Source organism: Polypterus senegalus, chromosome 3 (assembly GCF_016835505.1).
Source record: "Polypterus senegalus isolate Bchr_013 chromosome 3, ASM1683550v1, whole genome shotgun sequence".
Taxonomy (NCBI): Eukaryota; Metazoa; Chordata; class Cladistia; order Polypteriformes; family Polypteridae; genus Polypterus; species Polypterus senegalus.
Genome location: NC_053156.1, coordinates 130757677 through 130783716, shown reverse-complemented (window position 1 = coordinate 130783716; position 26040 = coordinate 130757677). Strand labels below are relative to the sequence as shown.

The window sequence follows — 26040 nt, the reverse complement described above, 5'->3', positions numbered from 1 at the left end:
ATATTCTGCATAGTCAAATCCATAACCAAGAATCAAAGTCAAAAGTTCAAAGGTAGATTCTGTTCCCAAGAGTCACGAAAATAACAATAAGCCTGAAATGTACACAGTGACCATTATACGGTCAGAATGATGACATCATCTTTTGCCCGCTTCTGGTGCATACTAGGTAACATTGCCATGATAACAACCATGCAAACTCTCCCAAAAAAGGCACAAAAAACAGCAGTAACTTTTCAGAAAAGCCCCTGATCAAGAAAGAAATTGTCTCATTGAATTCCTTGAGTCCAAAAATGTCACAAACCTTTACCCTGGCCTAAGATACACATTGCTGTTGATAACAAAGCCTATCTTCCACACTAGGTCTGATGACACAGTGTCTATTCACTAACAGTTGGGTGGGGAGGCATATTAACTTTCCCTCTAACATTCGTCTGTCTTATAATCTCTGACCACACTGCCTTGCTGCCAGCTGACCCCATGTCCCAACTTGTCCCTGGACTCTGAACTCATTGTTTTACTAGCAGTGAACAGCTTTTAAACCCAAGCCAGACATTACTTTTGGAGGAATACAAAAATTAGCTCTGTGGTCAGGGGTGTGTGCTGAAGATCCAGGGACTGTCCTGCCATAGCTCACTCTGGAGGTCTTTTTAATACACCATTTGTAGCCACCATGCTGCCTGTCATAATATGCTGCAAGCCCCATCCCACCTTCTTCTTGGAAACCCTCTATTGCAGGGGTGTCCAAGTCCGATCCTGAAGGTTTTCCTTCCTGCCACTTTGTTCATCAGTAACCAATCCTTGCTGTTAATTACTTTTTCCCTTCATTTTAATTGATGTGTTTTAAGACTCTGTCCTCTGAATTGATTCTTTTTTCCTGAAATGGCAGCCAATCTAAAATGAGCCAATAGATTAGCTAAGCGGGGGCTTCAACCAATTTGACTTGAACCAGTTTTAAAAGTCAATCCCTCTTTATAATTAAAACTGTTTTTTTTAATTAAAATTGTTATTTAGTGTAGTTCCACACAACACACCAGACATTTCCAAAACTGTTTGATAGTTTTTTTTTTGGTTTTTTTTTTTGAGCACCTTCGAAATATTTTCTGGACCCGAACAGAATCTATATTACCAAGAATTACTCCCTTCTTTATTTTCAGATATTTATATGGTGGACACAGATTAGCTGGTTATTTGTTGGCTCATTTTGTATCTCATTATTGTTTGAATGCTAATTAAGAAAAACAGAGTCTGAGTCTTCAATAGCAAGTCATTTGAAGTTAAGGCAAAAGTCAATTAGCAGCTAAAACTGGTCATTAATTGCGTAAATGGTTAGAATTAAAACCTGCATCCACGGTAGAACTTCAGGATCAAAGTTGGACACCTCAGCTATATTGTCTTCCACTGTTTTGTTGGACTTCCTTTGGTTTTCTGTTAATGCCCCATGACCTGATCCTCCGCTCAATGCCCAGTTTTTATTTCTTGGCCTTTTGTTAACTAAATCTGGCATATAACTCCCAAGTTGCCATTTACCAGAATAAAAACTTAATGTTCCCTCTGATTACCCATTTGGTTTTGCATTTTTAGATTTGGACACTGCCAGACCTGTCCCCTGCCATGTGTCATTTGTTTGCTAATTAATTGTTTTATTCTTACATAGTAAAACTGATGTACCAGCAGGATATCTGTTTTTTGCACAGACACATATAGATCAGTACAGTACAATACAAAAACATACATTCCTAACTAGTGTGGCCAATTTTAGGCACCTAGGTAATTGATGCCTTTTTCTGGGACAACTAGGTACAAAGTGGGAACCAGCCCTGAACAGAGTCATGCACGCACATCCAAAAGGGGTATTAGCCCTATAAAAGTGTATAGGCAGGAGAAAGTGCTAGTCATTGCTATGATGTAAAACAGTATAAAGAATAACTTAGATTCACTAAAGAATTACATTTGTCTCCTGTAAATTTGTGGTGTGTTTACAGTGCCATAAAAAACATGGTGTAGATATTGAATGGATGTTTGCATAGATGAATTTAAAAACCTTTTACCAAAAATCACATGCATGCCTATAGGTTTTGGTTGTAAGTTATTTCCTGTTTTTCTTTTTTTGTTCTCACTTTTTATTCTTCTTTGTATCTTTTACTTCTAAAAGGTGGTAAACAATTAATGATAAAAACAGATAATTTTAGTGAAATTGAGGCAGAAAGCACATATTTAAAAATATTAAAACATTGTAAGGCTGATCCCATGATACAACAGTATTGTCCCATTTAGACCAGAGTGCAAAATCGTGTTGCCAACTAAAGATTAGAAATGGCCTTAGGACAGATCTTTTCAACTGCATGGATGATTGACCTTCTCTCTGTCACTTGTAGCCGTGCTGGTGCAATTTTTCAAAGTATTCTGACTGTCTGATGCTAAGATGTTATGGCATAATGGTGTCACTAGAACAGTGATGTAAGTTTTGCAGATTTTATTTTTACTGGCCTCAGTCATTGCTCTCCATCAAAAATAAAATGACTTGCATTAAATACTGTATGTTCATACTACTTTGAACAAGATTGATTAGACTGATTTTCCCAACAATTCAGAAATGCTAAATAATTGAAATATATTTTACATAAATTGTTAGTATAAATTAAACTACCTTTCCTTCATTATCAGCCACCTCTCAGTAATTTAGCAGTTGAGACATAACACTTGAAGTACCTTTGACACACTAGTATAGGTTTAATGGAACCCTATTATTGTGAAAACATAGTACAGTGTTTTCATAATTTGCAATATGACCCCTTTTTATGTTTTCACATTTTTGTGTACCTTCTGTTCTCTCTTGATTCCAGTGTATGTATATATCAGAAAAATGTCTATATGTTAAATGCAATTTTGTCATAGTTAATTTGTTTTCAAAGAAAGTGTTTAGCACTGCAGCTATGAGTACTGGGTTACATTTTGTTATGGTGACAGTACTTATCAAGTTTGCATACTCTTCCTGTGTTTGTATGGATTTTTCTGTGGCTACTCCTTTTTTCTTCCCATTCTCCAAAGACACCTTGTGATGGTGCGGGTCGGCTCCATGCTACCGGGTCCCTCCAGGAGCCTCTTGAACCCGCTATCACCGATGATGTAAATGAGGGATGAGCCTAGCAAATCAGGACACAACACACAAACATAGCAAGAGGTAGGTGTAAGTGCAAAATGCTTTTATTAAAACAAAGTTAAAAACAAAAGTGTCCAATAGTGCAGTGTTCAGACATTCAATAATGAAATAATCCTTTTAAAATAACATGCTCATGGAGGTTACAAATAATCAATCCAATAAATAGTGAGGTTAAAAAAAAAAACAAACAAACCTGTAAAGACTGGTTTTTCCCCTGCTCACCTCTTTCAAAGTCTTGATGCAGAGGAGATGCCCCTCTGACGGACACAGCCTTCTTCCGACTGCAGGTCCGGATCCCTGCTGTTAATATGGCTCCAGTCAGGGCTCCTGATCCAGACCAAGGATCGGGTCCTTACTGTCCATGGACCTCAGTAAAAGCTCACAATCTGAACCTACTTTAGCCGACTCCTTCTGCCTTCCCAGACTTAAGTGGCAAGTAGCACACCTCCTGATCACTACAGCTCCCTGAGCTGCTTAGCCAGAGTGATCAACATCAGTCGCCCTGAGCATCGGCCGTACACTCTCTCCAGGACTCCTCCTCATGGCTGCCTGCCTCCACTCACACTTAAGCTCATTCTTGCACCAGCTTTCTCTTTCATCTTCCTGCCTGCTTCTCTTCCTTTAATTTAACCTCCTTACTTTCTTTTCCTGTCCCTTGCTTCATGCTGGCTCCCCCTTAAATCCCACTGTTGGTGAAATGTCTCAATCTCACACTGCAGAAAGCCAATGAAGCAATCAAGATGGATTTCACCTTCACATATAGATGTGTCCTGTCTTCGTTACCTCACCGACCTCCCGCAGCTGTGTCAGCAAACAAGCCCATGGAGATCGAGCCAGCCATTCAATTATTTATTTATTTAAAAACAAGGGACTAATTTCCCAACCATGAACCTGCTATTCCACACACCTTCGTTAGGTTAATTGGCAACTCTGATTAACCTGGCAACTCTGATTAACCTTGCATGAGAGAGAGCATCTATGTATGTGAGTGAATTGTAATGAGCTAGCTATGTTTTCCAGGGTTTGTTCATGCCCTGTGCTTTGAATTGGACTAAGGGGTTTGGTTATGGATTGATGGATTGGAAAGTCTTTGCATTGCAGAGGAATAGGCCTAGTGAGAATAAAGCCAGTCTTCATTCTTTGCTTACCTAAGAAAATGACTGAACCCCAGTTCCATGTGTACAAATGACTTGCTACACACTTTGAAAATGATGGATTTACCTACTATATTTTGATACTCTTGTACTTCGTGTAATTTAGTTGTTACCTTCATTGCAGCATTTCTTTTACAGAAAGTTGCTTCTTTCATGATGATGATGTCTCTTTTCTCAGTCATTGAAACTCAATGTTTTGATAAGCATGATATTTTAATACTCTGAGGACTATAATGAAATTTGTACTTTTGAAATGATGAACTTTTTACATGCTTCATTCCAGTTATGAATGGTGTGATATAAGCTGTAATTGAATACTGTTTTTTTTTTTTGTTTCTTTTTTTCTCTGAGATTCTTCTTTCTTGAGAAATTTGTTTTTTTTAACACTAGCCTGGTGAGCCTTCATCTGCTTTTAATGTTTTGGAATTTAGTTTTGCTATTGGAACTTGAGTCTTTAGTCTGACCTTCCTGTCACTGATTTAACCACAACACATGCTTTGTTTGATATTTTATTCTTAAACTGACTGTCAGCCCTCCTCCTGTCTGTTCTTTTTCTTTTCACCCTAACAGTGCACTAGCCGTAGCATTTATATTCTACCTCTGTATACCACTATTATGGATATGCTTTTAAATCAAGATTTTTGTACAGTTTCTCTAAAAGAGACAACTCGGAAAAGAAATTGGTAGAATATTGCAGCTTCTGAAGTCTTGAGCATCATCCATAACTTGCATAGATGTGGTCGTTGAGATTACTATTAGCAGCTATTTGTCAATCATCAGTTGAAGCCTGAATATTCCATTGTACAAATGTTTATTTCCGTATGCCAATGTAAGTTGAAAAGGTTTTGTGGCTACATGTACATTTCTGTAGAAGGCACTAGCAAGGAGACAATGTACCATGTCCACAGTAAAATATTAATTAAGTTAGTACTGTGGTAAAACAAGCAAAACAAATTTGTACATATTTTATTTCTCAGTATTGTCCAAACTCCCCTGTTAGTTCTCAAAAAAATATTTAATTCTCCTCCGCACGCCCTTAAAATTTCTGTCACAATCTTTTATTTTTTTCCTTAACTCAGAAAGATTCCGAGAGACTGGCACCAAGCCAGATCGGAGCTCCACACAGCAGTCCATCTTTGTAATAGTGAAAAAAAAAAAATGGGTACTTGCTGTGCCGCATGGCATCAAGCTTGAGAGAACAAGCATTGCCAGCCAGAACACCACTCCATAAAGTGTAACCAGTCTATATTAAAAAAACTAATGAAATTCCAGATGCCTTCACAATGGTCCAGTGAAATTTAGCTTCACTGCAAAGTCCATGTTTGGAAGGGAAGCACATTTTGCATTAACTGTATAGAAATGTGTCTATTTTATTGATGACAACAGAGGTTATGCAGCTGAAATGGCTATATCTAAAAGTGATATACAATATGGATAATTTAAATAGAAAGTGGGAGAAAATGTGACATTGTTAAGGTGACTTTCAAGAGTCTAATTAGTAAGTATTATTCATAATCTAATGTCTGTTCAAACATCATGACCACAAATTGCTAATACTTCCTCCTAGGAAAACTCATGTACACTTATTCATCCATTTGTTAATTGCTGAGTTGCTTGAATCTGAAGCCCATCCAAAGCACATTAGATATAAACAGGAACCAAACATGAATTAGAGTACCTGTGAGAAAAAAGTGGTTTGTATTGAATGTAGCCATACATTTTTAATTAACCATGAAGTGGTGTGTCATGCATAGAGACAAATAAACCAATAGAAAAGGTAAGGGAAACTTAGAAAATAGTACTGCTAAATATCTTTGCAATAATATAGTTGCACATTATGGAATGAGGAAAAAATAAATATATATGAGCAAGGGGAATTCAAATAAGATATCTGAATATGGATATATAAAACACAAGTAATTCTTGCTGGAGGGGGAGAATAATGATAGGTGAATTTCTTATTTCCATTTTTTAAACTTTCTTATCCATTAGGGAAATAACTGGAGCTCTTAGGTTGTAGTGCTAACCTGTTGCTAGTTGAATCTTTTTGAAACTGTAGGGTTTTATTAGTGTCCATCTAAGCTTAAAATAAGAGCAGCAAAAGCTTTATTGGCCTAAATAAATGTGGGGACTTTACTACATTATATCCTGTAATTTGCTAGATTTTTATAAATCAAAATATTGAATTTACTTCCCAGTCCTTTCCTTACTGGCTTAAATTTAGAGACCCAAAAGAACGAAAATGTTTCTAGAATCCCACGCTTGCTCTTAGTAAGGACGAGCTGTGTTCTGTTTCATGGAGCCAAATTGATCTTTTGTGGAAGCTGTATTTGATGAGACCTACCATTTTTTAGAGCCACAGCAATGCTATTTTTTATTGCTCTTGCTAAAACAGCAGCTTTGTGCTAAAGTGTTTCTTCACAATTCTGCCAGGTAACCTGGTGACCCTCCGGCTGCGTGCCAGTTCCACCAGAACACTGCTGTATAGATAAGCACAGCAAGTGCAGTCAGTTTGAAAACACTGTAGCCCACATGGAGTGCTGACTTCCACTTCCTCTGTACTGCTAATGAATATAATTAAAGAGTCTCTGCAGCTTATGTACAGAAACACTGCCATAGGAATTTTATTGTACATCACTTGGTGTATGTAAAGTTTACTCATAAGTTCAAATTAGAGTAACTGTGAAAGCTTTCTTCATTTTCTTGGTGAAATTCTTGATATTTGTGTAACATTATTACTGCAGTATTATGACTGCTAATAAGTTTTAACATTTAAACATTAACATAAGAAAAGTTATTTGGTATAAATTGTAAGAAGTGTTCAAATGGCATGCAACAGTCACAGAATATGCCATTACCTTGCTAAGTGAACACTCTTCATCTGTAAAAAAAAAAAAAATAAAAAAAAGTAAGCAATCATACTGCCTTATATAATAGCATTTGACATTTGGGGCCTGTTACACAGTGCAATGATGGCCATGACCTGTAAAAGCAAACAGCAATGGCTAACTCTCCAGGCTAAAAATTGTTTTGTTTGGCTCAAGCATTTAGTTCTTTTCTGTGTCTGCTCTTAAGCAGAGTCAAGAGTTCCTAGGTGATGGGCATGTCACAACAGATGTTAAGAGTGAAAATAATCCCTGTTAAAATTGTTTCAGCTGTAGGGTCCCTTTTATGTGAGTAGATTAGATTTTAGTTATAGAAGGAATGTAATGGAATTTAACAAGCAAGCTTCTTGCAGCACAGTGATGACATTGTGTCCACAGAGAAAAACTAGGCTAGTTGCACATGCTAAAGAAGATCCTCCTTAGCTCAGCCAGTTTAGGGATGTCACAATACAATTTTTATATTTTATACCACTAGTTACATTTTATGACATTCAATACCACGGCAAATACAGAAATCTCATTCTACTGCTTTTCATTAAAAATTCCTTCATTATTTATGTGAATGTTACTGTGCCTTTTTCTGTAATATAATATATACAAGTACAAGCCGTAAAACCACCTTTAAACCACCTTTAAAATAATGGCATACCCATCAAGTAGGTACCCAACTGTCATTTAAGTAAACTAGTATTGTCATTTACCAATATCAAAATGCAATGCAGGGATTGAATTTTAATGTGTGATAGATACAGGACTTCCCCATGTAACAGGGGACTGAGGGGGCTTATAATTTTGGGGATTATTTTGTGCATTTATAATGTATTCTTTGATAGTTTCTCTCCAGTAACTGAAGAATACTACTTAAAATTTATATTTAAATTGCATTAACAAAAGCACTATTTTCCATTTAGTTAAAAATGTGAAATTTGGCAGGATTGTACATCTAGGACCGTACATATCTGCTAAAAAAAGGACATTTTGAAATGTATCAAAATATAGTGGTAAACCCCACCCATCCCCAACACACACACACACACACCCCACACAAACCAGAAAAATGAAATATTTCAAAATCTCAAAAAAAAGCTTTAATGGATTGGACTGAAATTTGGTAATGTTAAAGAAAAAAGAAAATTAGCTGATACATATTTGTATTTGTAAATAATACTAAAATGCCTCATCCTTATTTTGGCTCAGCTCGGAGATGAAGTCAGGACAGGCATAGTGCCACTTGACTGCTTAGGGCTCTCCAGTTTATGCAAATGAAAGTCACCAGCAGAAGAGATCAAAGGTACACACGAAGAGTGTCACTGACCAACAGGGTGGACACATGTGTAAAGAAGAAATATAACACGGCATGATATGTGGGGTGGATAGAGAGCAGGAGGATATTTTTGAGAAACTCATGTAAGACATGTAAAGCTCAATTCCTGGTGCCTGCCACTATGGCTATGACTGTAGGTGTTGCAAAGTGGTTGCTACAGTACATTTACAGGGACAAAACAACTCTAAAATTAAAAATGTTAAATTTATTGCATGGGCAATGTAATGTCATTGTTGTTTGTGAAAAGTTGAAGTAATTTAAGACTTCACTGTCTAGCTAAGGCTTTTGGGGTAAAGCCATATTAATAAAATAAACAAATTGCCAAAAAATAAAAAAGCTTACACATACAACTGATGGAAAAACACCAAAACAAAGTACACAAATGAAAATCGTAAACATCTAATAATAATACTTTATTACTGCATCCCTCTGCACCCCAGGTGAACATACAACTGGTGATACAACTAACAAAACAAATTCTACAGTTAATGAAGTAAAAACCCAAATCTAAAGCAAGGTTTAATTAATTTGGCTTGCTAGTGATGTGTGTTGATTGAAAAGTGTGCATTTTCAGCAAGAGAACTGCTGCTCACTGGATATTTTCCCTTTTTCGGTCTGTTGTCTGTATACCCTAGAGATGGTTGTGTGTCCCACAAATGCATGCTGAAATTCTCCACCCTCAGTCATACAAACTATAAATCTGCTAGGTGGCAGCAACAGATCAATAGTTGCCTTATTGACATTGCTTGGAAGAGATGGCACTTTATTTCGAATCTATCAATTTTATATCTTATTGTTATACTAGGGGGCTTCGCTCGCCAACCCCCATAACCTAAAACGGTGATACAATGGGAAACAAATAGTTTTTCTTTTTTTTAACCTCCTCTTTGCTCAATCAGCTGCTGGCTTGTTGCTGCTGCCATGCCATCTGCATCTTGCACGGTGCTTTGAACATTTAAAAGCCTGTACAGCAGCTGTCCTTTTGTCTTACTGCCTTTTCTCTCTTCTCCCCAAGACATTGTGTGGTCCTGTTGGGGGTCCTGCTCCCCAGGCGCATCCCTATGAAGAGGAAGATTTTCTATTCTTTTAATTGAAAACCAGAACTGTCCCCTATACACATGGAGCTCGATTCACTCCTGAAAGAGACTTGTGTTTGTTTGAAGTGTCTAAATAACGTTTCTATCTCTAAAATCTCCTGTGTATCTGTGCAACTCTGTGACCCAGTCGTGACAGCGTATGTGGATTTCACTTTCACCAAACAACAAATCTTTTAATTCTCATGGATATGCCCCTTCATTGGGACGAAACACTACTTTTCCCTGATGGCAATACAAGGAGACGATCTACAAGTCTCCGATGTAAAGTTTACATCCGAACAATAAATTCAATCTTTTTTCGCTGTTCCATTATTTCACTGAGTAATAATTTCCGTTTGTTTGTGCTAATACGATCTTTACTATCATTTTTTTGAGACTTTCAAATTTTAGTACTTTCATTATCTCTAACCTGCTCTGCATGTGTATCGCGCTAACGTTTTGTAATTCTTTACGACATTCTACTTTGTCATCTGTCTTTTATTTCGTGCCCTGGGCGTGGTTAAATCTCTGGCACAAAGTCTCGTTTCGCAGGACTTGAAAGTGTCTCTCTGAAAAAATCGGGTCTCGTCCCAGGATTATTTTATTATAATAGAGAGATATAAGCATATAAAAAATATAATTTGGCTGTCTATTGGAGCATCACAAGAAAACCCCTGCATTCTTAAAACATTGCAGTTATTTCCAGTGTCAAAGTCACAAAACCATCCAGGACGCAGGAAAATGCCTTTATTAAAAGATGTAATCCTCTGCAGCACAGCAAAAGCAGTGAATGAATTACAGCTGTTGATTACACTTTTTAAATACACGGTTAGTTACAGGAGTACGAGATTAGTTAGGAGTTTTTGTCTTTGTAAATTACTGATAAAAATGACCCCGCAGATAAGAGCTTGTAATATCAGGCATTAAAGGCATCCTATCAATACTTAATCTTGTACACACCAGCACAGCTTAGAGCTAGGCAGGACAGGGACACAGATCAAAAGGCTTTCATTAATGTACTTTCTAGGAGTGCAAAGAGTAAAAGCTAATAGTAAAAAGGTTATAATAAATAGTAAAAATCATAAAAGAAACAGGTGTAGTCCATCTTTGAATATAAGCTAATAATAATTGAGTTTTTATATATAAATACCTAGAGGTGGAAAATAAACAAACTGAGACAACCTCATTAAAAGTTAACATTTTAGTGTTGGACCTTGATGTTGATGTGATTTTTACTCCAAATTAGAAATGATTATGCAACAAAACAACACCAAATCTTAGGTGTTTATGTTCACCACAAATAGTTGAGAATTTCAGAATATTTAAGAGTGTTGAAAAAGAACAAGATCATTATTATGTTTGCCATCCAGTAATTCTTTAATGGTCGATTGTATCAAAAATGTATTCCATAATATATGACCTCTTATTTGAACAGAAAATGCTGTATTCAGTTCTTACCTAGGGCAAATAACAAGTGATCACATGACCCATTTGTGAAGAGATCTGTGAAGCTGAAGTAACAAAAGTCTTTTGATATGACATGAGCGAGAGGTGGACAGTTTGTTGGACTCGAGTCTCTCAGCAATCAAGCTGTATGTTATGACCATCATGATTTCTATACAATATAAAACATTTTAATATTACTAAACTATTGAGTTAATTATTACTACTGTTACTGTACTACATTTCAAAATCCAACACGTAATTTGACAGAAAGAATTTAAAAGGGGGTAATGAGATTTTTGTGTATGTCTTTCTGCCATGATGAGAAGTTCAAAAGTGTCAGATCTGCTTTTTATTTATTTTATACATGTGACATAACATTTTATTACTCTTTCCAGTGAAGTGAAATAGAAAAGGTTGTATAGTATAAGGTTTCTGTAAGTTGATTCTTTGTTAATACTGATTTTAATGAGTTAGTTTGCACTATTTCTGTTTTTTATATATATATATATATATATATATATATATATTTTTATTTTTTTTTTTTTCCCCACTTCATTGTTCAAAAGGTCAGGTTTTTAACTGCAAAAATTACATTTTTTTCTAATGTTTCATCACTATTCCAATAAGCTTGTTTAAATTCTAGAAGCTTGTGTAATGCATATTACTGCAGTGTGGTTCACGTTGTCAGGGGAGTAGATGGTGTGAGTTCCATCTCCAGCTGCTACAAGCTTCACAGATAAAACACTCATAAGATTTACATTTGCTAGTTAAAGTCCTAGAAAAAGAGTCACCGGCCAACATAGATTTCTTTTGCTCCCCACATGGCACTGTGCCTTATGCAGTAATTGATGAAACCATTTGGTAATATTGCTGAAATTTATCAAAGTGTCATTTGTTTATAAGGAAAATGTATTAGAAAACAGAACTAAAGACATTTACACAATTTTAAAGAAAATGGCTTATGTTATTTTAACTGTAAACAATTAAAAATGATCCAAAAAAACACACTACAGTATGTGAAAAATAGTGCCTACTATATATTAGTTTCTTGATTCTCTTAATGAGATCCAAATTATTGAACATTCTTTACAGTTAATAATATGTGTTAACCACTTTTCACTGATATTAACACAGTCTCGAAGTGAAATATAAATGTTCAAAAGTTTCTAAAAATGGAAAGTGGAAAGGAAGGGTTGATTAGGTGTATTGTTGCAGTAGACCTTTTATTTGCTGTAATTTTAAATGGTCTCTGGATTTAAATAGATTTCAAAAGCGTTAACTTTTACTTAAAATGTAATCAGTACCTTCATTAAAAGGTTGAAGTTATAAGGGAACAGACAGATTATTGCATGTATCACCTCTTCCCTAGAAAGTGGATGACTGAGCAGGAAGACTGGTCAGCGGGACCATCGACAATCCAAAGCCATCTCTGAAGGACCTTTATGTTGAAGACTGTTCCAAGACTATGTCAAGTTCTTCACAAATCCTAGCTTTAGAGTGTACACTTTTTTGATATCCTCCAATAGAATGTTATGTTAAAAAAACAAACAAAAAAAAAATACTTTGGTCTAATAAACCAATGTTAAACTTTTAGGCCTTAATGCAAAATATTACCCAGTATAGCACATGAAAGAGTGACATAATATGGGTGTCTTTGAATAAGACACGTTGTAGAATAGAATCAGTTATTTTTATCTGATTTGTAAAATTGTGTGCATTTTTCACTTGGAAGCTGGAATATTTAAACAAAGCTTAAAACAATTTGATTTAATGTTTCTGGATTTTGGTCTTTTGAATGAAAACATATTTTATAAATTGGCAAGGTTTTTCATATTTTTTTGCATTTTTAATAATCCATTTTTAGCCTTAAAAAAGGGCAAAAGTCACAATCCTAAGAAAAATCACAATCGGGTTAAGTGCTATACGGCACTAGCTACACTACAGGAAGAGCAGGTAACCTGTGTCAGGAAATAACATCATAAACCTCTTGAGTAGATACTGACACCTCAGTAAACAAAAGACAGAAGGCACAAATAGCCAACAGAAGAAAACTAGTCAGAAACTTCCTAACATGATGATAAATTACGTTTGGGTTCCCTACAGCTTTTTACCTAGTTTAGAAATTAACATATTAAAATGTAATTAATCGCTTACTTTATAAATCGTATGCTACTCATTCTTTCAGGAAACTTTATGGTTTGAATCATTTTACTGGGGAACCTCTAAAATGATTACAAAAATATGCAATATAGCAGATAATTCCTCTGAATATCAGTTCAAATAACCAAGGTATATAATGTATCATGTGGTCACTGTTGGGAAATTTCAGAGGTTACCTTTTGCTTAGTTTTTTTAAGAGGCTACATTTATTAGATGTCATGCAGATCATTTTTTTGTTTAAATACCTTTCTGAAATTGATTTTTTTGTTGAATGCTTACATTATCTTGTATATACGATGGAAAAGACAACAACTTGCTTATTTGTGCATAAAAAATGTGACCACTTTTACAGCAGAGTTTTTACTTCCCGCTTTTCTATAAATTGTTTTGTATCCCTTTCATCCCTGTTTCTAAAAGTAACATATATTTTGCCAGATCTGTTGTATAGCATTCTTTGATGTTAAATCTGCAGTTAAAATTATATTTATCAAGTAAAACAATCTGTGAGGCACTCCTTTTAAGATGGTTTTGGAAATGTGACAGTTCAGAATATGCATTGGCAGTGCATTCTGAGCATTGTAACCTAAATTTTAAATAGCCGACCTCCTCTAATGGCTGATCTAAATATATGGTTTAGATTAAGCAGAACTTTTCTATGGTTCTTTCCCTCTCCACAATAATGTTAAACCATTAATAAAGTTTGCATCTCATTAATATATCAATATATATTGTCTGCACTCTTCCAGTAATCACAGAACTGAATGTGCTGCTTAATCAGAGCGTCAGACCTCCTATGCCTGATTTTCTACAGAGTAAGGCATTAATTAATTTTGATTAAAAAAAAAAAATCTGCAAAGTACAGAATATCTGCTTCTGAAAACCTTATAATGGTAAAATAATGCAGAATTTCAGTCCTTGGATGTGGTGGTAAATTAATAGATCTATACAGTCATGTGAAAACATTAGGACACCCTTTGAAAGCATGTGGTTTTTTGTAACATTTTTAATAAATGGTTATTTCATCTCCGTTTCAACAATACAGAGATTAAAGTAATCCAACTAAACAAAGAAAACTGAAGAAAAGTCTTTTCAAGGTCTTCTGTAAATGTCATTCTACAAAAATGCCTATTCTAACTGAGGAAAAAGATAGGACACCCTTGCCCCTAATAGCGAGTGTTACCTCCTTTGGCTGAAATAACTGCAGTGAGACGGTTCTTGTAGCCATCTACCAGTCTTCGACATCGGTCTGAGGAAATTTTACCCCACTCCTCAATGCAGAACTTTTTCAGCTGTGAGATGTTTGAGGGTTTCTTGCACGTACAGCCCTTTTCAAGTCACCCCACAGCATCTCAATGGGATTCAAATCTGGACTTTGACTTGGCCATTCCAGGACTCTCCATTTCTTCTTTTTCAGCCAATCTTTGGTTGATTTACTAGTATGTTTTGGGTCATTGTCATGTTGCATGGTCCAGTTCCGCTTCAGCTTTAATTTTCTAACTGATGGTCTCACATGTTCTTCAAGCACCTTCTGATACACAGTAGAATTCATCGTGGATTCTATGATGGTGAGCTGACCAGGTCCTGCTGCAGCAAAGCAGCCCCAAACCATGACACTTCCACCTCCATGCTTCACAGTTGGTATGAGGTTCTTTTCTTGGAATGCTGTGTTTGGTTTACGCCAAACATGTCCTCTGCTGTTGTGTCCAAATAATTCAATTTTGGACTCATCTGTCCAAAGAACATTATTCCAGAAGTCCTGGTCTTTGTCAACTTTATCTCTGGCAAATGTCAGTCTGGCCTCGATGTTTCTCTTGGAAAGCAAAGGTTTCCTCCTTGCACACCTCCCATGCAAGTTAAACTTGTACAGTCTCTTTCTGATTGTAGAGGCATGTACTTCTACATCAACAGTAGCCAGAGCCTGCTGTAGTTCTCGAGATGACACTTTAGGGTTTTGGAGACCTCTTTTAGCATCTTGCGGTCTGCTCTTGGGGTGAACTTGCTGGGGCGACCAGTCCTGGGCATGTTGGCAGTTGTTTTGAAAGCCCTCCACTTGTAGACTATCTTCCGGACAGTGGAATGGCTGATTTCAGACTTCCCAGACTCATAGGCTGCTACAGTCTTTTTTCTGAAGTCCTCTGACAGCTCTTTTGTTCTCACCATGGTGCTCACTCTCACTTCAACAGTCAGGAGCACACCAAACTAAATGTCTGAGGTTTAAATAGGGCAAGCCTCATTCAACATGCAGAGTAACGATCTACTAATTATGTGCACCTGGTGTGATATACCTGTGTGAGATCTGAGCCAATTTAAGAGGGAATACATGTGAGGGTGTCCTATCTTTTTCCTCAGTTAGAATAGGCATTTTTGTAGAATGACATTTACAGAAGATCTTGAAAAGACTTTTCTTCAGTTTTCTTTGTTTAGTTGGATTACTTTAATCTCTCTGTATTGTTGAAACGGAGATGAAATAACCATTTATTAAAAATGTTACAAAAAACCACATGCTTTCAAAGGGTGTCCTAATGTTTTCACATGACTGTAGGTTAATCCTTTCAGGCTAAAATTCTATCGCTAACATTGAATCCACTTTTAAATTATTTTTTTTTTATTTTTATATTCCCTCTCTCAGATTGTGGCCTTAGTCACATAACTGATTAGTGTCATCACCTTGTGCTTAAAGCCAATAACAGTGGATGAAAAGATATTCATATTACAGATTATTGCACTGCAGTAAGGGTGTTTAATCCCACTTTTTAAAGGTCCATGTCTTTTCTGAGAAAGTATTGTGCCTGAATTGCTAAGAAGGACTGCCATGTGGTTATATCTTCGTTGCCAGCCAAAAACTGAAAAATTCATAAAGGATAATGACCCTCTTTCTTCCATATATTACTTTTTAGAACATTGAGGTTTATGCTGTATGTATACATTGCCCTCCATAATGTTGGAGACAAAGATACATTTTTCCTTGATTTACCCCATGTGCTCCACAGTTTAAAATTACAGTCAAACAATTCAGACATCATTAAAAGTGCACATTGCAGACTTCAGCTTTATGGAATTTGAACACATTTCAGCCATACCATGCAGAAATAACACTTTTTATACGCGATTCCCCCATTTCAGGGGCACCATGATGTTTGGGAGCCCCATCTCTGCCTTGTCACTGGTTCAAACCAGTGTTGGAGGTGGCTATCCCGGAAGGTGTGAAGCTTCTAGAACAAATGAGAACTTGAGGGCAGGAAATATACTAGTAACCGTGCCCCCCATATTGTCTCGGAATGGTATTAAGTACCTTAACTACCCTGCAAGAGCCCTGTCTCATAAGCATACATGCTTGACAAAATATGTATTATAATTGTGACTGGTGATAGTTTCACAACTTCTTAGATGGCTTTGACTGCTTATGACTGTCTTTTGAAATCCAGTTTTCATTATCTCTAACCTGCTCTGTATGTGTTTGGCCCCCTTGTTTTTTAACCTCCTTATGACATTTTACTTTGTTTTCTACTCTCTTTTATTTCTGACCTTGCTTTGTCCTGTTACGTTTGTTTGCGCTACTGTGATCTTTACTTTCTTTTTTTTTATACTTTCTGATTTTCCTACTTTCATATTCTTTAACTTTCTCCACATGTGTATCGCAGCAATGTTTTCTTTTGTTTTTGTTTTTTTTTGAGCCTTTCGCTGCTTTCATAATCTGTAACCTGCTCTGTATGTGTATAACGCCACATTTGTCACCGTCTTTATAAAGTCATACTTTGTCTTTAATTTCTGAGCCCGATTGGACGTGCTTTATTTCAATTCCACTTGTTCCGGGCTGATAATTCCTTTCCTTATTTTCTGAATTTGTACCTAGATTGTTCTTTTTCTTTTTTGCTCATTTTTCTCTCCAACGGTTTTCAGTCTCTTTTCTCCGCGCTGCTTTCTTCTTCGCTTAGTCGTTGATGTTTCATTTATAGCGTATTGTCCTTATATGCTTTATATGCGCTGACACCCTGGATCTGTGTGTGCTCAAAGCTAAAACACGACTGAATGTTTTGCTGCCCGTGGTCTTATTTGATATTGGTTGTAAGTAGGCCGTGTCTTGCAAGAATCTCATGTTCTACGTCATTGCGAGACAGTCCTGGGTCAATCTCTTGGCACAAAGTCTCATGTTTAAGGTCCCGGCGTGACGCTCCGTGGCCAATCTCTTTCTTTTCATGGGTCTTTTAAGTGTCTTCCGTGTTCTTCACGTGAAGATCACATCTAGTCTCTTGTCTTTCTCTCCCAGGATTTTTTTTTATAATAGAGAGATGAGAATGTTTATTATTCAGTTAGCTGTCATCTTCACTCTTGACAAATCAGGTAATTACTAACACTGTCAGTAAGACTCTTGATAAACTTTTTCTACCTTTCTTTGTGAATTATAGTTTGAGCTAGTATAAAAGTGCAGACATATTGCATAGAAAAAAATGAAAGAAGAAACAAGGTCCATAACTGTGGCTTTGGGGACACTTTATGCATACAATAAATAAACATGTTCCCAAGATTTCTGTTACAGCCTCACAGCTGCAGTGCCTACAGACCATTATTTTATGATTCAACATTTATTCAGCACTGTAAGTTGTTATAAGCAAGACACCACAATGATCTGTTGTCCATCATGGTCATATGCATGCAACCACTATTACTTGAAACTTCAACATAGATTTTAAATCTCCATTATGGGGTACTTCGAAAAACATAATAAGTTTGAACTATAGTTAACCATTGAACCTTCAAAACAAACAACCAAGCCTGTAAAGGATACAATTTTTTCATCCACCATAAGCTTATTCAGGCTCCATTATTAGGTACTCTACTAATACATATAATTACATTCTATTATTACTGCTGTCTTTTAAAGACTCTGTATTTTCAAAAATGTTTAATAAACAAAATTGTAATAACTCTTTGAAAATTCAATTATACTAGTACTTTCAAAATGAACCTAAATATTACACTTTGTGTACATTTCCTTTCTTGTTTTGGTTCAACTTCAGGAAATTCAGTTAAAATTCTGTTAACAAAAAATACTTTTTGACATATTCCGAAGTTTCACCTAGTGATATAATACAAGGAACAAATCTTAACAGATTATACAGAAAATAAACTCCTATTGACCCTCCATTCTAATGTAATAGATTGGCCAGTTTAGCCCAGTTGATCAACAAGCCTCTTCCTCTCCAGTTGCACAAATCGTCAACACTGACAGAGACGATGAAGGGATAAAACTGCACAATATTCTGGGGTCAGTGCCATTGCTCCTTTATTAAATCTGGTTACATAGATATAATAAGAAACGCTGCTTGACCAAAGGCTGAAATAATGCCAAGAAGACTGAGTAAAGGAAAAAATGCATCAGCATTATGTGGTATAGTGGCCAATGCTCTGGACTTTAAACCTAAACCACAAATTTGTCGGTTCAGCTCCTACTACCTCAGACATCTGTGCTCCAAAAAAAAATTTACGTAAACCATGCTACCAAGTCTCTGTTCTTGAAAAGCACCTTGGTATGGTGTTCACTAAAGAAAGGAGCTATCTAAAATGAAGTTTTGTTAATGGTTGCTTGCCAACAGACAGAACTTTGTGACTTTTAAAGCGCTTTCAGTAGAGGCATCTGTCAGTTAAACAGTAACAGAAATTCATTATGCAATGCATAAACCATAATATGAATCTTAAAAAATAAAACCCTTGTAATTAACCTATGTGCAAGAGATTTTTTGATCCTCTGAAACATAGGCATCTACATGTTGTGAATGTGAAGTGATCCTAATATATGTAAAAGATGTATTTGACCATTTATAACTTTGTAAATTAGAAGGAAGCTTTTAAAAATAAACTCAAATTCACAGGAAGCCAATAAAGAGACTTGTGAGTATATACTATTCCCCAGTTCTTCTCACAGTTTTTGGTGCTGCACTTTCATTTTAAAATGGACAGAAGTTGGTTTGAACAGTAGTCTTTAGTCAGTTCCCAGTTTTACAATTTTTCTCGATTGCTTAGACACATTTCTTGAAATTAAGCTCCATTTCCCCAAAGTCTAAACACAGTTTCACAACTGCACACCCAACTCCCCAAACTTCAAACTTCCAGGTCAAAACTAAACTCTCTACTCAAAGCCATGTAATCTTGCATCAAAACCAAAGGTTGTCTTCAGATATCACACAAAAGCCTTAAAAACAAATGCACTACAGCATAGCCTTACACCATGTTGTAAATGCAGTGAGCAATGTTACTTATGGCCCCCCACACCCATCTCTTTATATATTGGACACTATATGAGCAACAAATGTAGAGATTTTCTAAAGAACAAAATATCTTTCAATATAAAACACTATATTAAGAATTGAAAGATGAAAATTCTGTTCAGCAGCAGCATCCCTTCTCTGGTCAGGGTCAGGCCAGAGAATCTCATCAACATTGCATGCAACATGAGCCCTGGCCGGGCAGTAGGGGGGGAAACTTTGCATGTCTTATCCATCCCTGGCAAGTCTCAACTGTGATGTCCAGAAAAGCTTCCTCCATAGCCTGGAGGAGGTGAACACAAATGTAGGGATCTGAAGGTCAATAGACCTTCTACCGCCATGCTGAACAAAACTCCTGTAGCGTTTAGGAAAGGAGAATGTACAGGCAGAAAAATGTTGGTAAATCTGGAGTAGTTGGTGAACCAGTCATGAACCAGAGCAACTGACATTGTTCCAAATTACAGCATAGCATAGCTGCTCTGGTTATGCTGGCACCCTCCGATTGAGTTGGTATGCATGGTCTAAAAAACCATTGAGGAAAGCCAGTAGAAGCATGGTGCAATATGGACCAAAGAACGGCATGATGGTGGAGGACATTCATGATGGCCCGTTAGCTAATTATGCCAATCCCTTCAGTGAGGTTTAGGCCTGCTTTATCAACAGAGATGAGTTCATGAGGAGTGTGTCTTGCTTCTATTTTAAAGATTCTCTACAAAAGAGAGAGTATACAAAAAGGAGGCCGGAAATAGTTTGTTCTACACTATATAGTGCTGCATCTTTTATATATATTTCTCTTCTGGTTCATCCTGCTTCCACCTCAAAACCGGTCTCACCCACACGCAGCCGACATGGCATTTCTCAATTGCTATTCGTCCTCTTCCAAAGCCTTCCCCACAATGCCAGCGGCTCCTCTTCAAAACCAGTCCTGCCAACATGCAGCCTACACAGCGTTTCTCGACAAGCTACTTAAGTACGTTTACAAAATAAAGCAAACTCTGCATGCAGCGAAAATTTACTTCTCCAGCTGGATTCCATGCTCAGAACCATCAGCCCCTTTCCTAAATCATACAAACACATGCATGAAATCGCTCGGTCCAATCCAACAGCATCTGAACAAATGGTTTTCAAGAAAAACCCTGGACAGGATTTACGACGATACAATGCCCCGACTTGTCACACCGATGTTGCACCAGTGTCACACCATAGGCAACTCCTGTAAACAGATTTCCATGAATTTCAGAAGCGCAGCCTTCCTCATGCCCACATGCTGTTTACTCTTTACAATAATTCTAACAACCAGTCTTCAGCCATGGTCAATTGTACGTGGCTGTTTATAGGGTTAGATCTTTCGAATCTATCTGTTGTCTCCACCAAAACACTTACTCACAACTGCGTCTTTCAAGAAGTATTTATTTCTTCTTGATTTCTGAATTCCTTTCTCACAGTTTTCTGTTCCTATTCTTACACCAGAGTATGCTACAGCGGGGGCGTCGGCTAGTTTGCTATAATACATACAGTAACTACATGCAAATACATCATTCACACAGTATGAAGACATCACGCCTACACATATCCAGGCATTTCCTTTTGAAAGAAACTTAATTGGCCTGTTTCTTTGTCAACCTGTTCTTTTAAATAATGGGTTCAATTGTGGAAATGCTGATGATATCAATCCCTCTGAAAAATTCTTGGTCCACCATAACACTCTGTTGTATCTCAATCAAGTGAATCTTGTTGTTTGCTATAACCATATTGATCATCGCTTCCTCTTGCTATTCAGAAAATAGGGTACTTCTGCCTCTATCAGGTGGTCCTCTCCCAGTTCTGGAAAACAAAACACTGTAAGTACTAACTGTAAAACCATACATTTTTCAATAAGAACATACAGTAACTATGTTAAATGGTGCAGTAATTCAGTGAATTTCAGACAGCATACAGTCCAACACAGCAAACGGCTACATAACAGTGTTTGGTACTCCAAAGTTACAGTACAGAGTCGTATTATAGAAGGTACTGTGAAGAGGCTTAGGTTTGGTTACACTCTTTTACCAGCTTCTGCCATTAGTATCCCATGCACAAGTATCACTTGAAACCTTTTGTCCCCTTTCTCTTGCTCTTATTCTTTGTCATCCACTTCCACTTCCCCTCCTGTGTCCTCTTCCTCTTTCTTCCTGTGGTGGTTGATCCACTGTTCCAAAATGAGTGAACTGACCCATTTCCCTTTTATCTATCTGTCCTAAGACTGTGACTGGTGTGTGAACAATTTTGACGCATGGTGTTTGTACCAGGGGAATTGTGTGCTAAATGTGTTTCAGCTGTGCTAACTTGAGTTAATGATAATGAAGGCAGTGTTTTCTAAATGAGCACATAGTGAGGCCAGTGATACATGAAGGTATTTGTGTGTAGAGATTTGCACAAAAAAATTAAATGAATCTAAATCATGTGCCTTAAATAAGGGAATAGTGTTTATAGTTTTGAGAAATGAGTTTGTGTTTTGATAGATGGCAGTATGGTTTGGGATTTTTAGTTAAGTTTGTTAATAATGTAAGCAAGCAAGAAAAACTGAAATGCATGTATTTGTTTATCTGTATCCTGTACAACAAGTTTAATGCTATTGAAAAGGTGATGGAGCATATGTTAGATCACAATTGTTAGAAAAATGTTTTCTGTTGACAATAAAATCTTTCTAGGACAAATAACACATATGAGGTCTCTTTGAATTTAAAATGTATTTCTTTGCATCTCTCTTGTAAAAAAAAAAAAAAAATGAATTTAATACCTCTCATATCAGCATGTGGGTGAGGTACAGCTAGGCAGTTTTCAAGTGAGCTTTTTTCATAATTTTTAAAAGCTATACATAGTTGTAAAGTGCCTATTATAGGTCTTAGAAACATTTTCATGAAATTGTTAAGTTAGTAATTTTAAGCAACTTTCAAAATATTTGGATTTTATGAAGCTGCACCACCAACGCTTATTGCTTTATGTGGCATATTATACTGGTATTCTTTTGAAGGGAGGAATAAATGGTTTCTTGATGAGAGGAGAAAAAACTTACCACCAAATGGCAGCACATGTGCAGCTTTAAAAACTGTTTTCATGTGGTTGTGCAGAATGCTATAAGGGCTATTGTGGCAGATGAAAAAAACAGTTGTGCTGCAAGCCAAATGCACTTTACATTTTTGAGGACACTGTTTTTCAGTAGCAGTCTGACAATGCAGCCATTTGAAGAAATGATTATAAATTATATTTTAGGATTGATATTTATAATTTTAGTGTGTTATGGTCAATGGAATTTCACATAAAATACACATTTATCTAATTTTGCTATCAGCCACTGTGTATTACATTATATGTGTGGACAGCAATGTTGCCAAGCAGTAACTTTCACACGAGGGGAATCCACATCCCAGGTGCATCAGGAATACATTGTTCTTCGTTCTTAAGAGAGGTGTACTGAGAACCTTTAGAGGATACTAGGCTACATCCCCCCAAAACACTGAATGGCAGCAGGAAATATCGGAGGTCTACTGTTTAGTTGGGGGAAAAAAATAGTAGCACAGGAGATAACCTGAGTGTGTTAGCCAATAAGAAATTATCTGAGCCCTGGAACAGCTAGGAGGCAAATCTACTTAACTTACATTCTCGACTTTAGAAGTGAGAACATAAACATTAGATAAGATTTAAACAGCTGGCCCATTTGGAAATATAAGGGAGCAAAAGTGGAAGGTGAGTTAATGTGTAAAAGAGGAGAAAGATACCTCATCTAAATACTTAGTACTTGGAAAAGCAAGTCTGTCAAGAAGCAGTTATATCACAATATATACTTTATCCCCTCTTCTCCTCTACTGTATTCTTTAACAAAATGCCTTTGATTTATACTGCATATTACTATTTCAGGTTTTACGGTCATTGAAAGGCAACACAATATGCCAGTATACAATACAGGGTGATCCAGATCTAATTATGCAGATTCAGATCGTCTGGATGACTTTCATTTATGTGGGGACAATTACAGTTCGGCACAAAGATGATTCTTCATGTCATCAGTTTGCATACTTCTCAATGGTGTGGGATTTTTCAGGTGATTTTCTATGTAATAAATGTAATAGGTTATAGCGTAACGAAATTGCATAATTAGATCTGGACCACCCTATACATGTGTGATGTTCACTCACAGAACATAAATCCAAATTCAAAGGATATTATGTCATTACATGCCTTTGTCTGGGATGTCATTTTTCTTTACTACTTTCTTTGACCCAAGTCACCACACTATAGACAAGCTGTAAGTTAACAGTGCCCTTTTGTAGAAAACTTTTATTCTGTTGCAAAGAACCTTTTTGTTGTTTAATTATTGTCTCCTTTATTTTGGTTGTGCTTTTAATGATTATGAGGAGGGCAGCCTGTCATGATCAGGACACCCAATCCTCAGCCTTCAGTTTGTCATGGAGAATTCACAGGTCAGCTAAGGAATATATCTTTTGTTTACCCCTGGGTGGTGATTCAGTAGGCACTGTGTGGTACATCATCTATAGGAGGAAATCAGGCTCATCATAACTACATGCTCAAACTACCTGAACTGACCTTTCATAATCTAGAAAAGCAACATTTCTGCACCTGAAGTCCTCACATTGTCATGGAGCATAGACCCAGCAACCCTGTGAGGGAACTTAATTATGGCCACTTGTACTTGCAGCACCATTTGCTAGGTCACTATCCAGAACTTGTGAGTAACGGTGAGGATTTGGACAAAATAGATTTCATATTGAAAAGCTTTGGAATTGGCTACCACTTGTGACATGGTGAGTCACAAGGTGACTTTAAGGTTGTTAATTAATTGATTGCTTTTAATTATTTGCACTTGGCCATGATTTTTTGTGCGTTGCATGTCTAGGTATGCTATCACTGATACTAATTATGTTCAGTGCAGTGATTAAGCAGTTTAAATGGAAGGGAGTTAAGTATAGGAAGGGTTTAGAACAGGAAAGATGACTTGTTAGGAGGAGGACATTTGAACTAGTACTCTTTGATGAGATCAGGGCATGCAGCAATAACAATGTTGAGTGATTTTTAAGGGAGCAGCACTGAGGACTAGTGTGAATGTCCCAGAGTGCAGCAAGTTAGTCTGTTGACCCATTTAAATGAGAGCAGACTAGAATGGAGGGAGACCTCAGAAAGTTTGCACGGAGGTAAAGGCATCCAATGCATGTTGATTTCCAATTAAGGGAAAGGTGTACAGAGGAACCAGCAGTGACCAAGGGAGGTGACAGCTCCCAAGCTGCAGCAGCTGTGAGCGGTACAATTTGTGTATGCTATGACTGGTGGAGTTGACAGACTAGGAATTTGGCAGGCTGCGCTAAAGGGGATCTAATGTAATCTCTAGACAAGGGGAATACATCTTGATGGATTTTAAAATGTTTATTTATTTTCACCTGAAGGACACTGTGATTTTTACAGCTCTGATTAAAATAAAACATTTTTAATGAATTATGTATTTTGGGACATGCACTGTTTTTAGTTGAATACAATAAATTTTGACTTTTAATCTAATCTGTTTCCTTCCTTCCTTCCTACTGGTCCATCCTCAAGTCAATGAACTACTAGAACTACTGACCGAATACACGGCAATGCCTTGGGCTGTTGGCCAGGGGCATTATATTGCTTTCCCATCACAGTCTGGCTGTGGCTGCAGTGATTGGTCTATTTCATGGTCACCTATGTGGAATATCTCTGTTTTGCATTACAGCCAGAATGTCAGAACTATGAAGAGATATGTTCAGTTTGTAAACTGGTGAAAGAATACACAAACCAACCTTCATTTTCTCTGAATCTGTTTCAAATGTAGCAATAAGACTGTTTCTAAACAAATACTTGCTGCAGTAAACAGAATAATATGGTTTATTTATAACCTATAATAACCTATAACCAGAAGTACAAAATACACAATCAAACTAGTCAATGAAAACTGAAATCATTTCAAAGCAGTAAAAAATTCTAGGTGAGATGTTATTGTATTTAACTAACTAATGAAGTTTTGTGTCTCCATTAAACTTGATATAATACTTTTAGAAATTTGGACTCCCACATAAAAGTGTACACAAACACTGGGTGGGAGTAATTCACAATTTAATTGCAAGGGTCAGCTGATTCAATATATTTGTGTGTGTCATAGACTTTACCACAACTGTTCTTAATGAGATTTTAGAAATTATGGTAAGGCTACAAATTATATTTGTTTTTTGGTTTACAGGATTTGGATAATGGGCTGTGTGCAATGCAAGGATAAAGAAACAGCAAAACTTAATGATGACAGAGACACCAGTATAACTCAGAGTACTGGTTACCGCTATGGGGCTGACCTAACTCCACAGCATTACCCAAATTTTGGTGTTACTGCAATTCCAAATTTTAATAATTTCCACACACCTGGAGGTCAGGGCATGACTGTATTTGGTGGGGTGAATTCATCATCTCACACTGGAACTTTGCGGTCACGTGGTGGTACAGGTAAGACAGATCGGTTTTAATTACTTATTAAAGGATTCTGGGTTAAAGTGTATGTCTTCAGTTTG

General features: G+C 36.7%; 1 protein-coding gene across 5 annotated transcripts in view; it reads left to right on the top strand.

Annotated features, from left to right (window-relative positions):
* Positions 1–26040, top strand: part of fynb (FYN proto-oncogene, Src family tyrosine kinase b) — a 241711-nt gene that overhangs the window by 169817 nt on the left and 45854 nt on the right. For 3 of the 5 annotated variants that reach the window (XM_039747944.1, XM_039747943.1, XM_039747942.1), the window contains 2 exons: positions 3049–3181; positions 25719–25975. In XM_039747944.1, the coding sequence (XP_039603878.1) occupies positions 3138–3181; positions 25719–25975 (301 nt within the window). In that variant the 5' untranslated portion in view covers positions 3049–3137. The remainder of the gene's footprint in view (positions 1–3048; positions 3182–25718; positions 25976–26040) is intronic. The other 2 variants (XM_039747947.1, XM_039747945.1) reach the window with 1 other exon arrangement.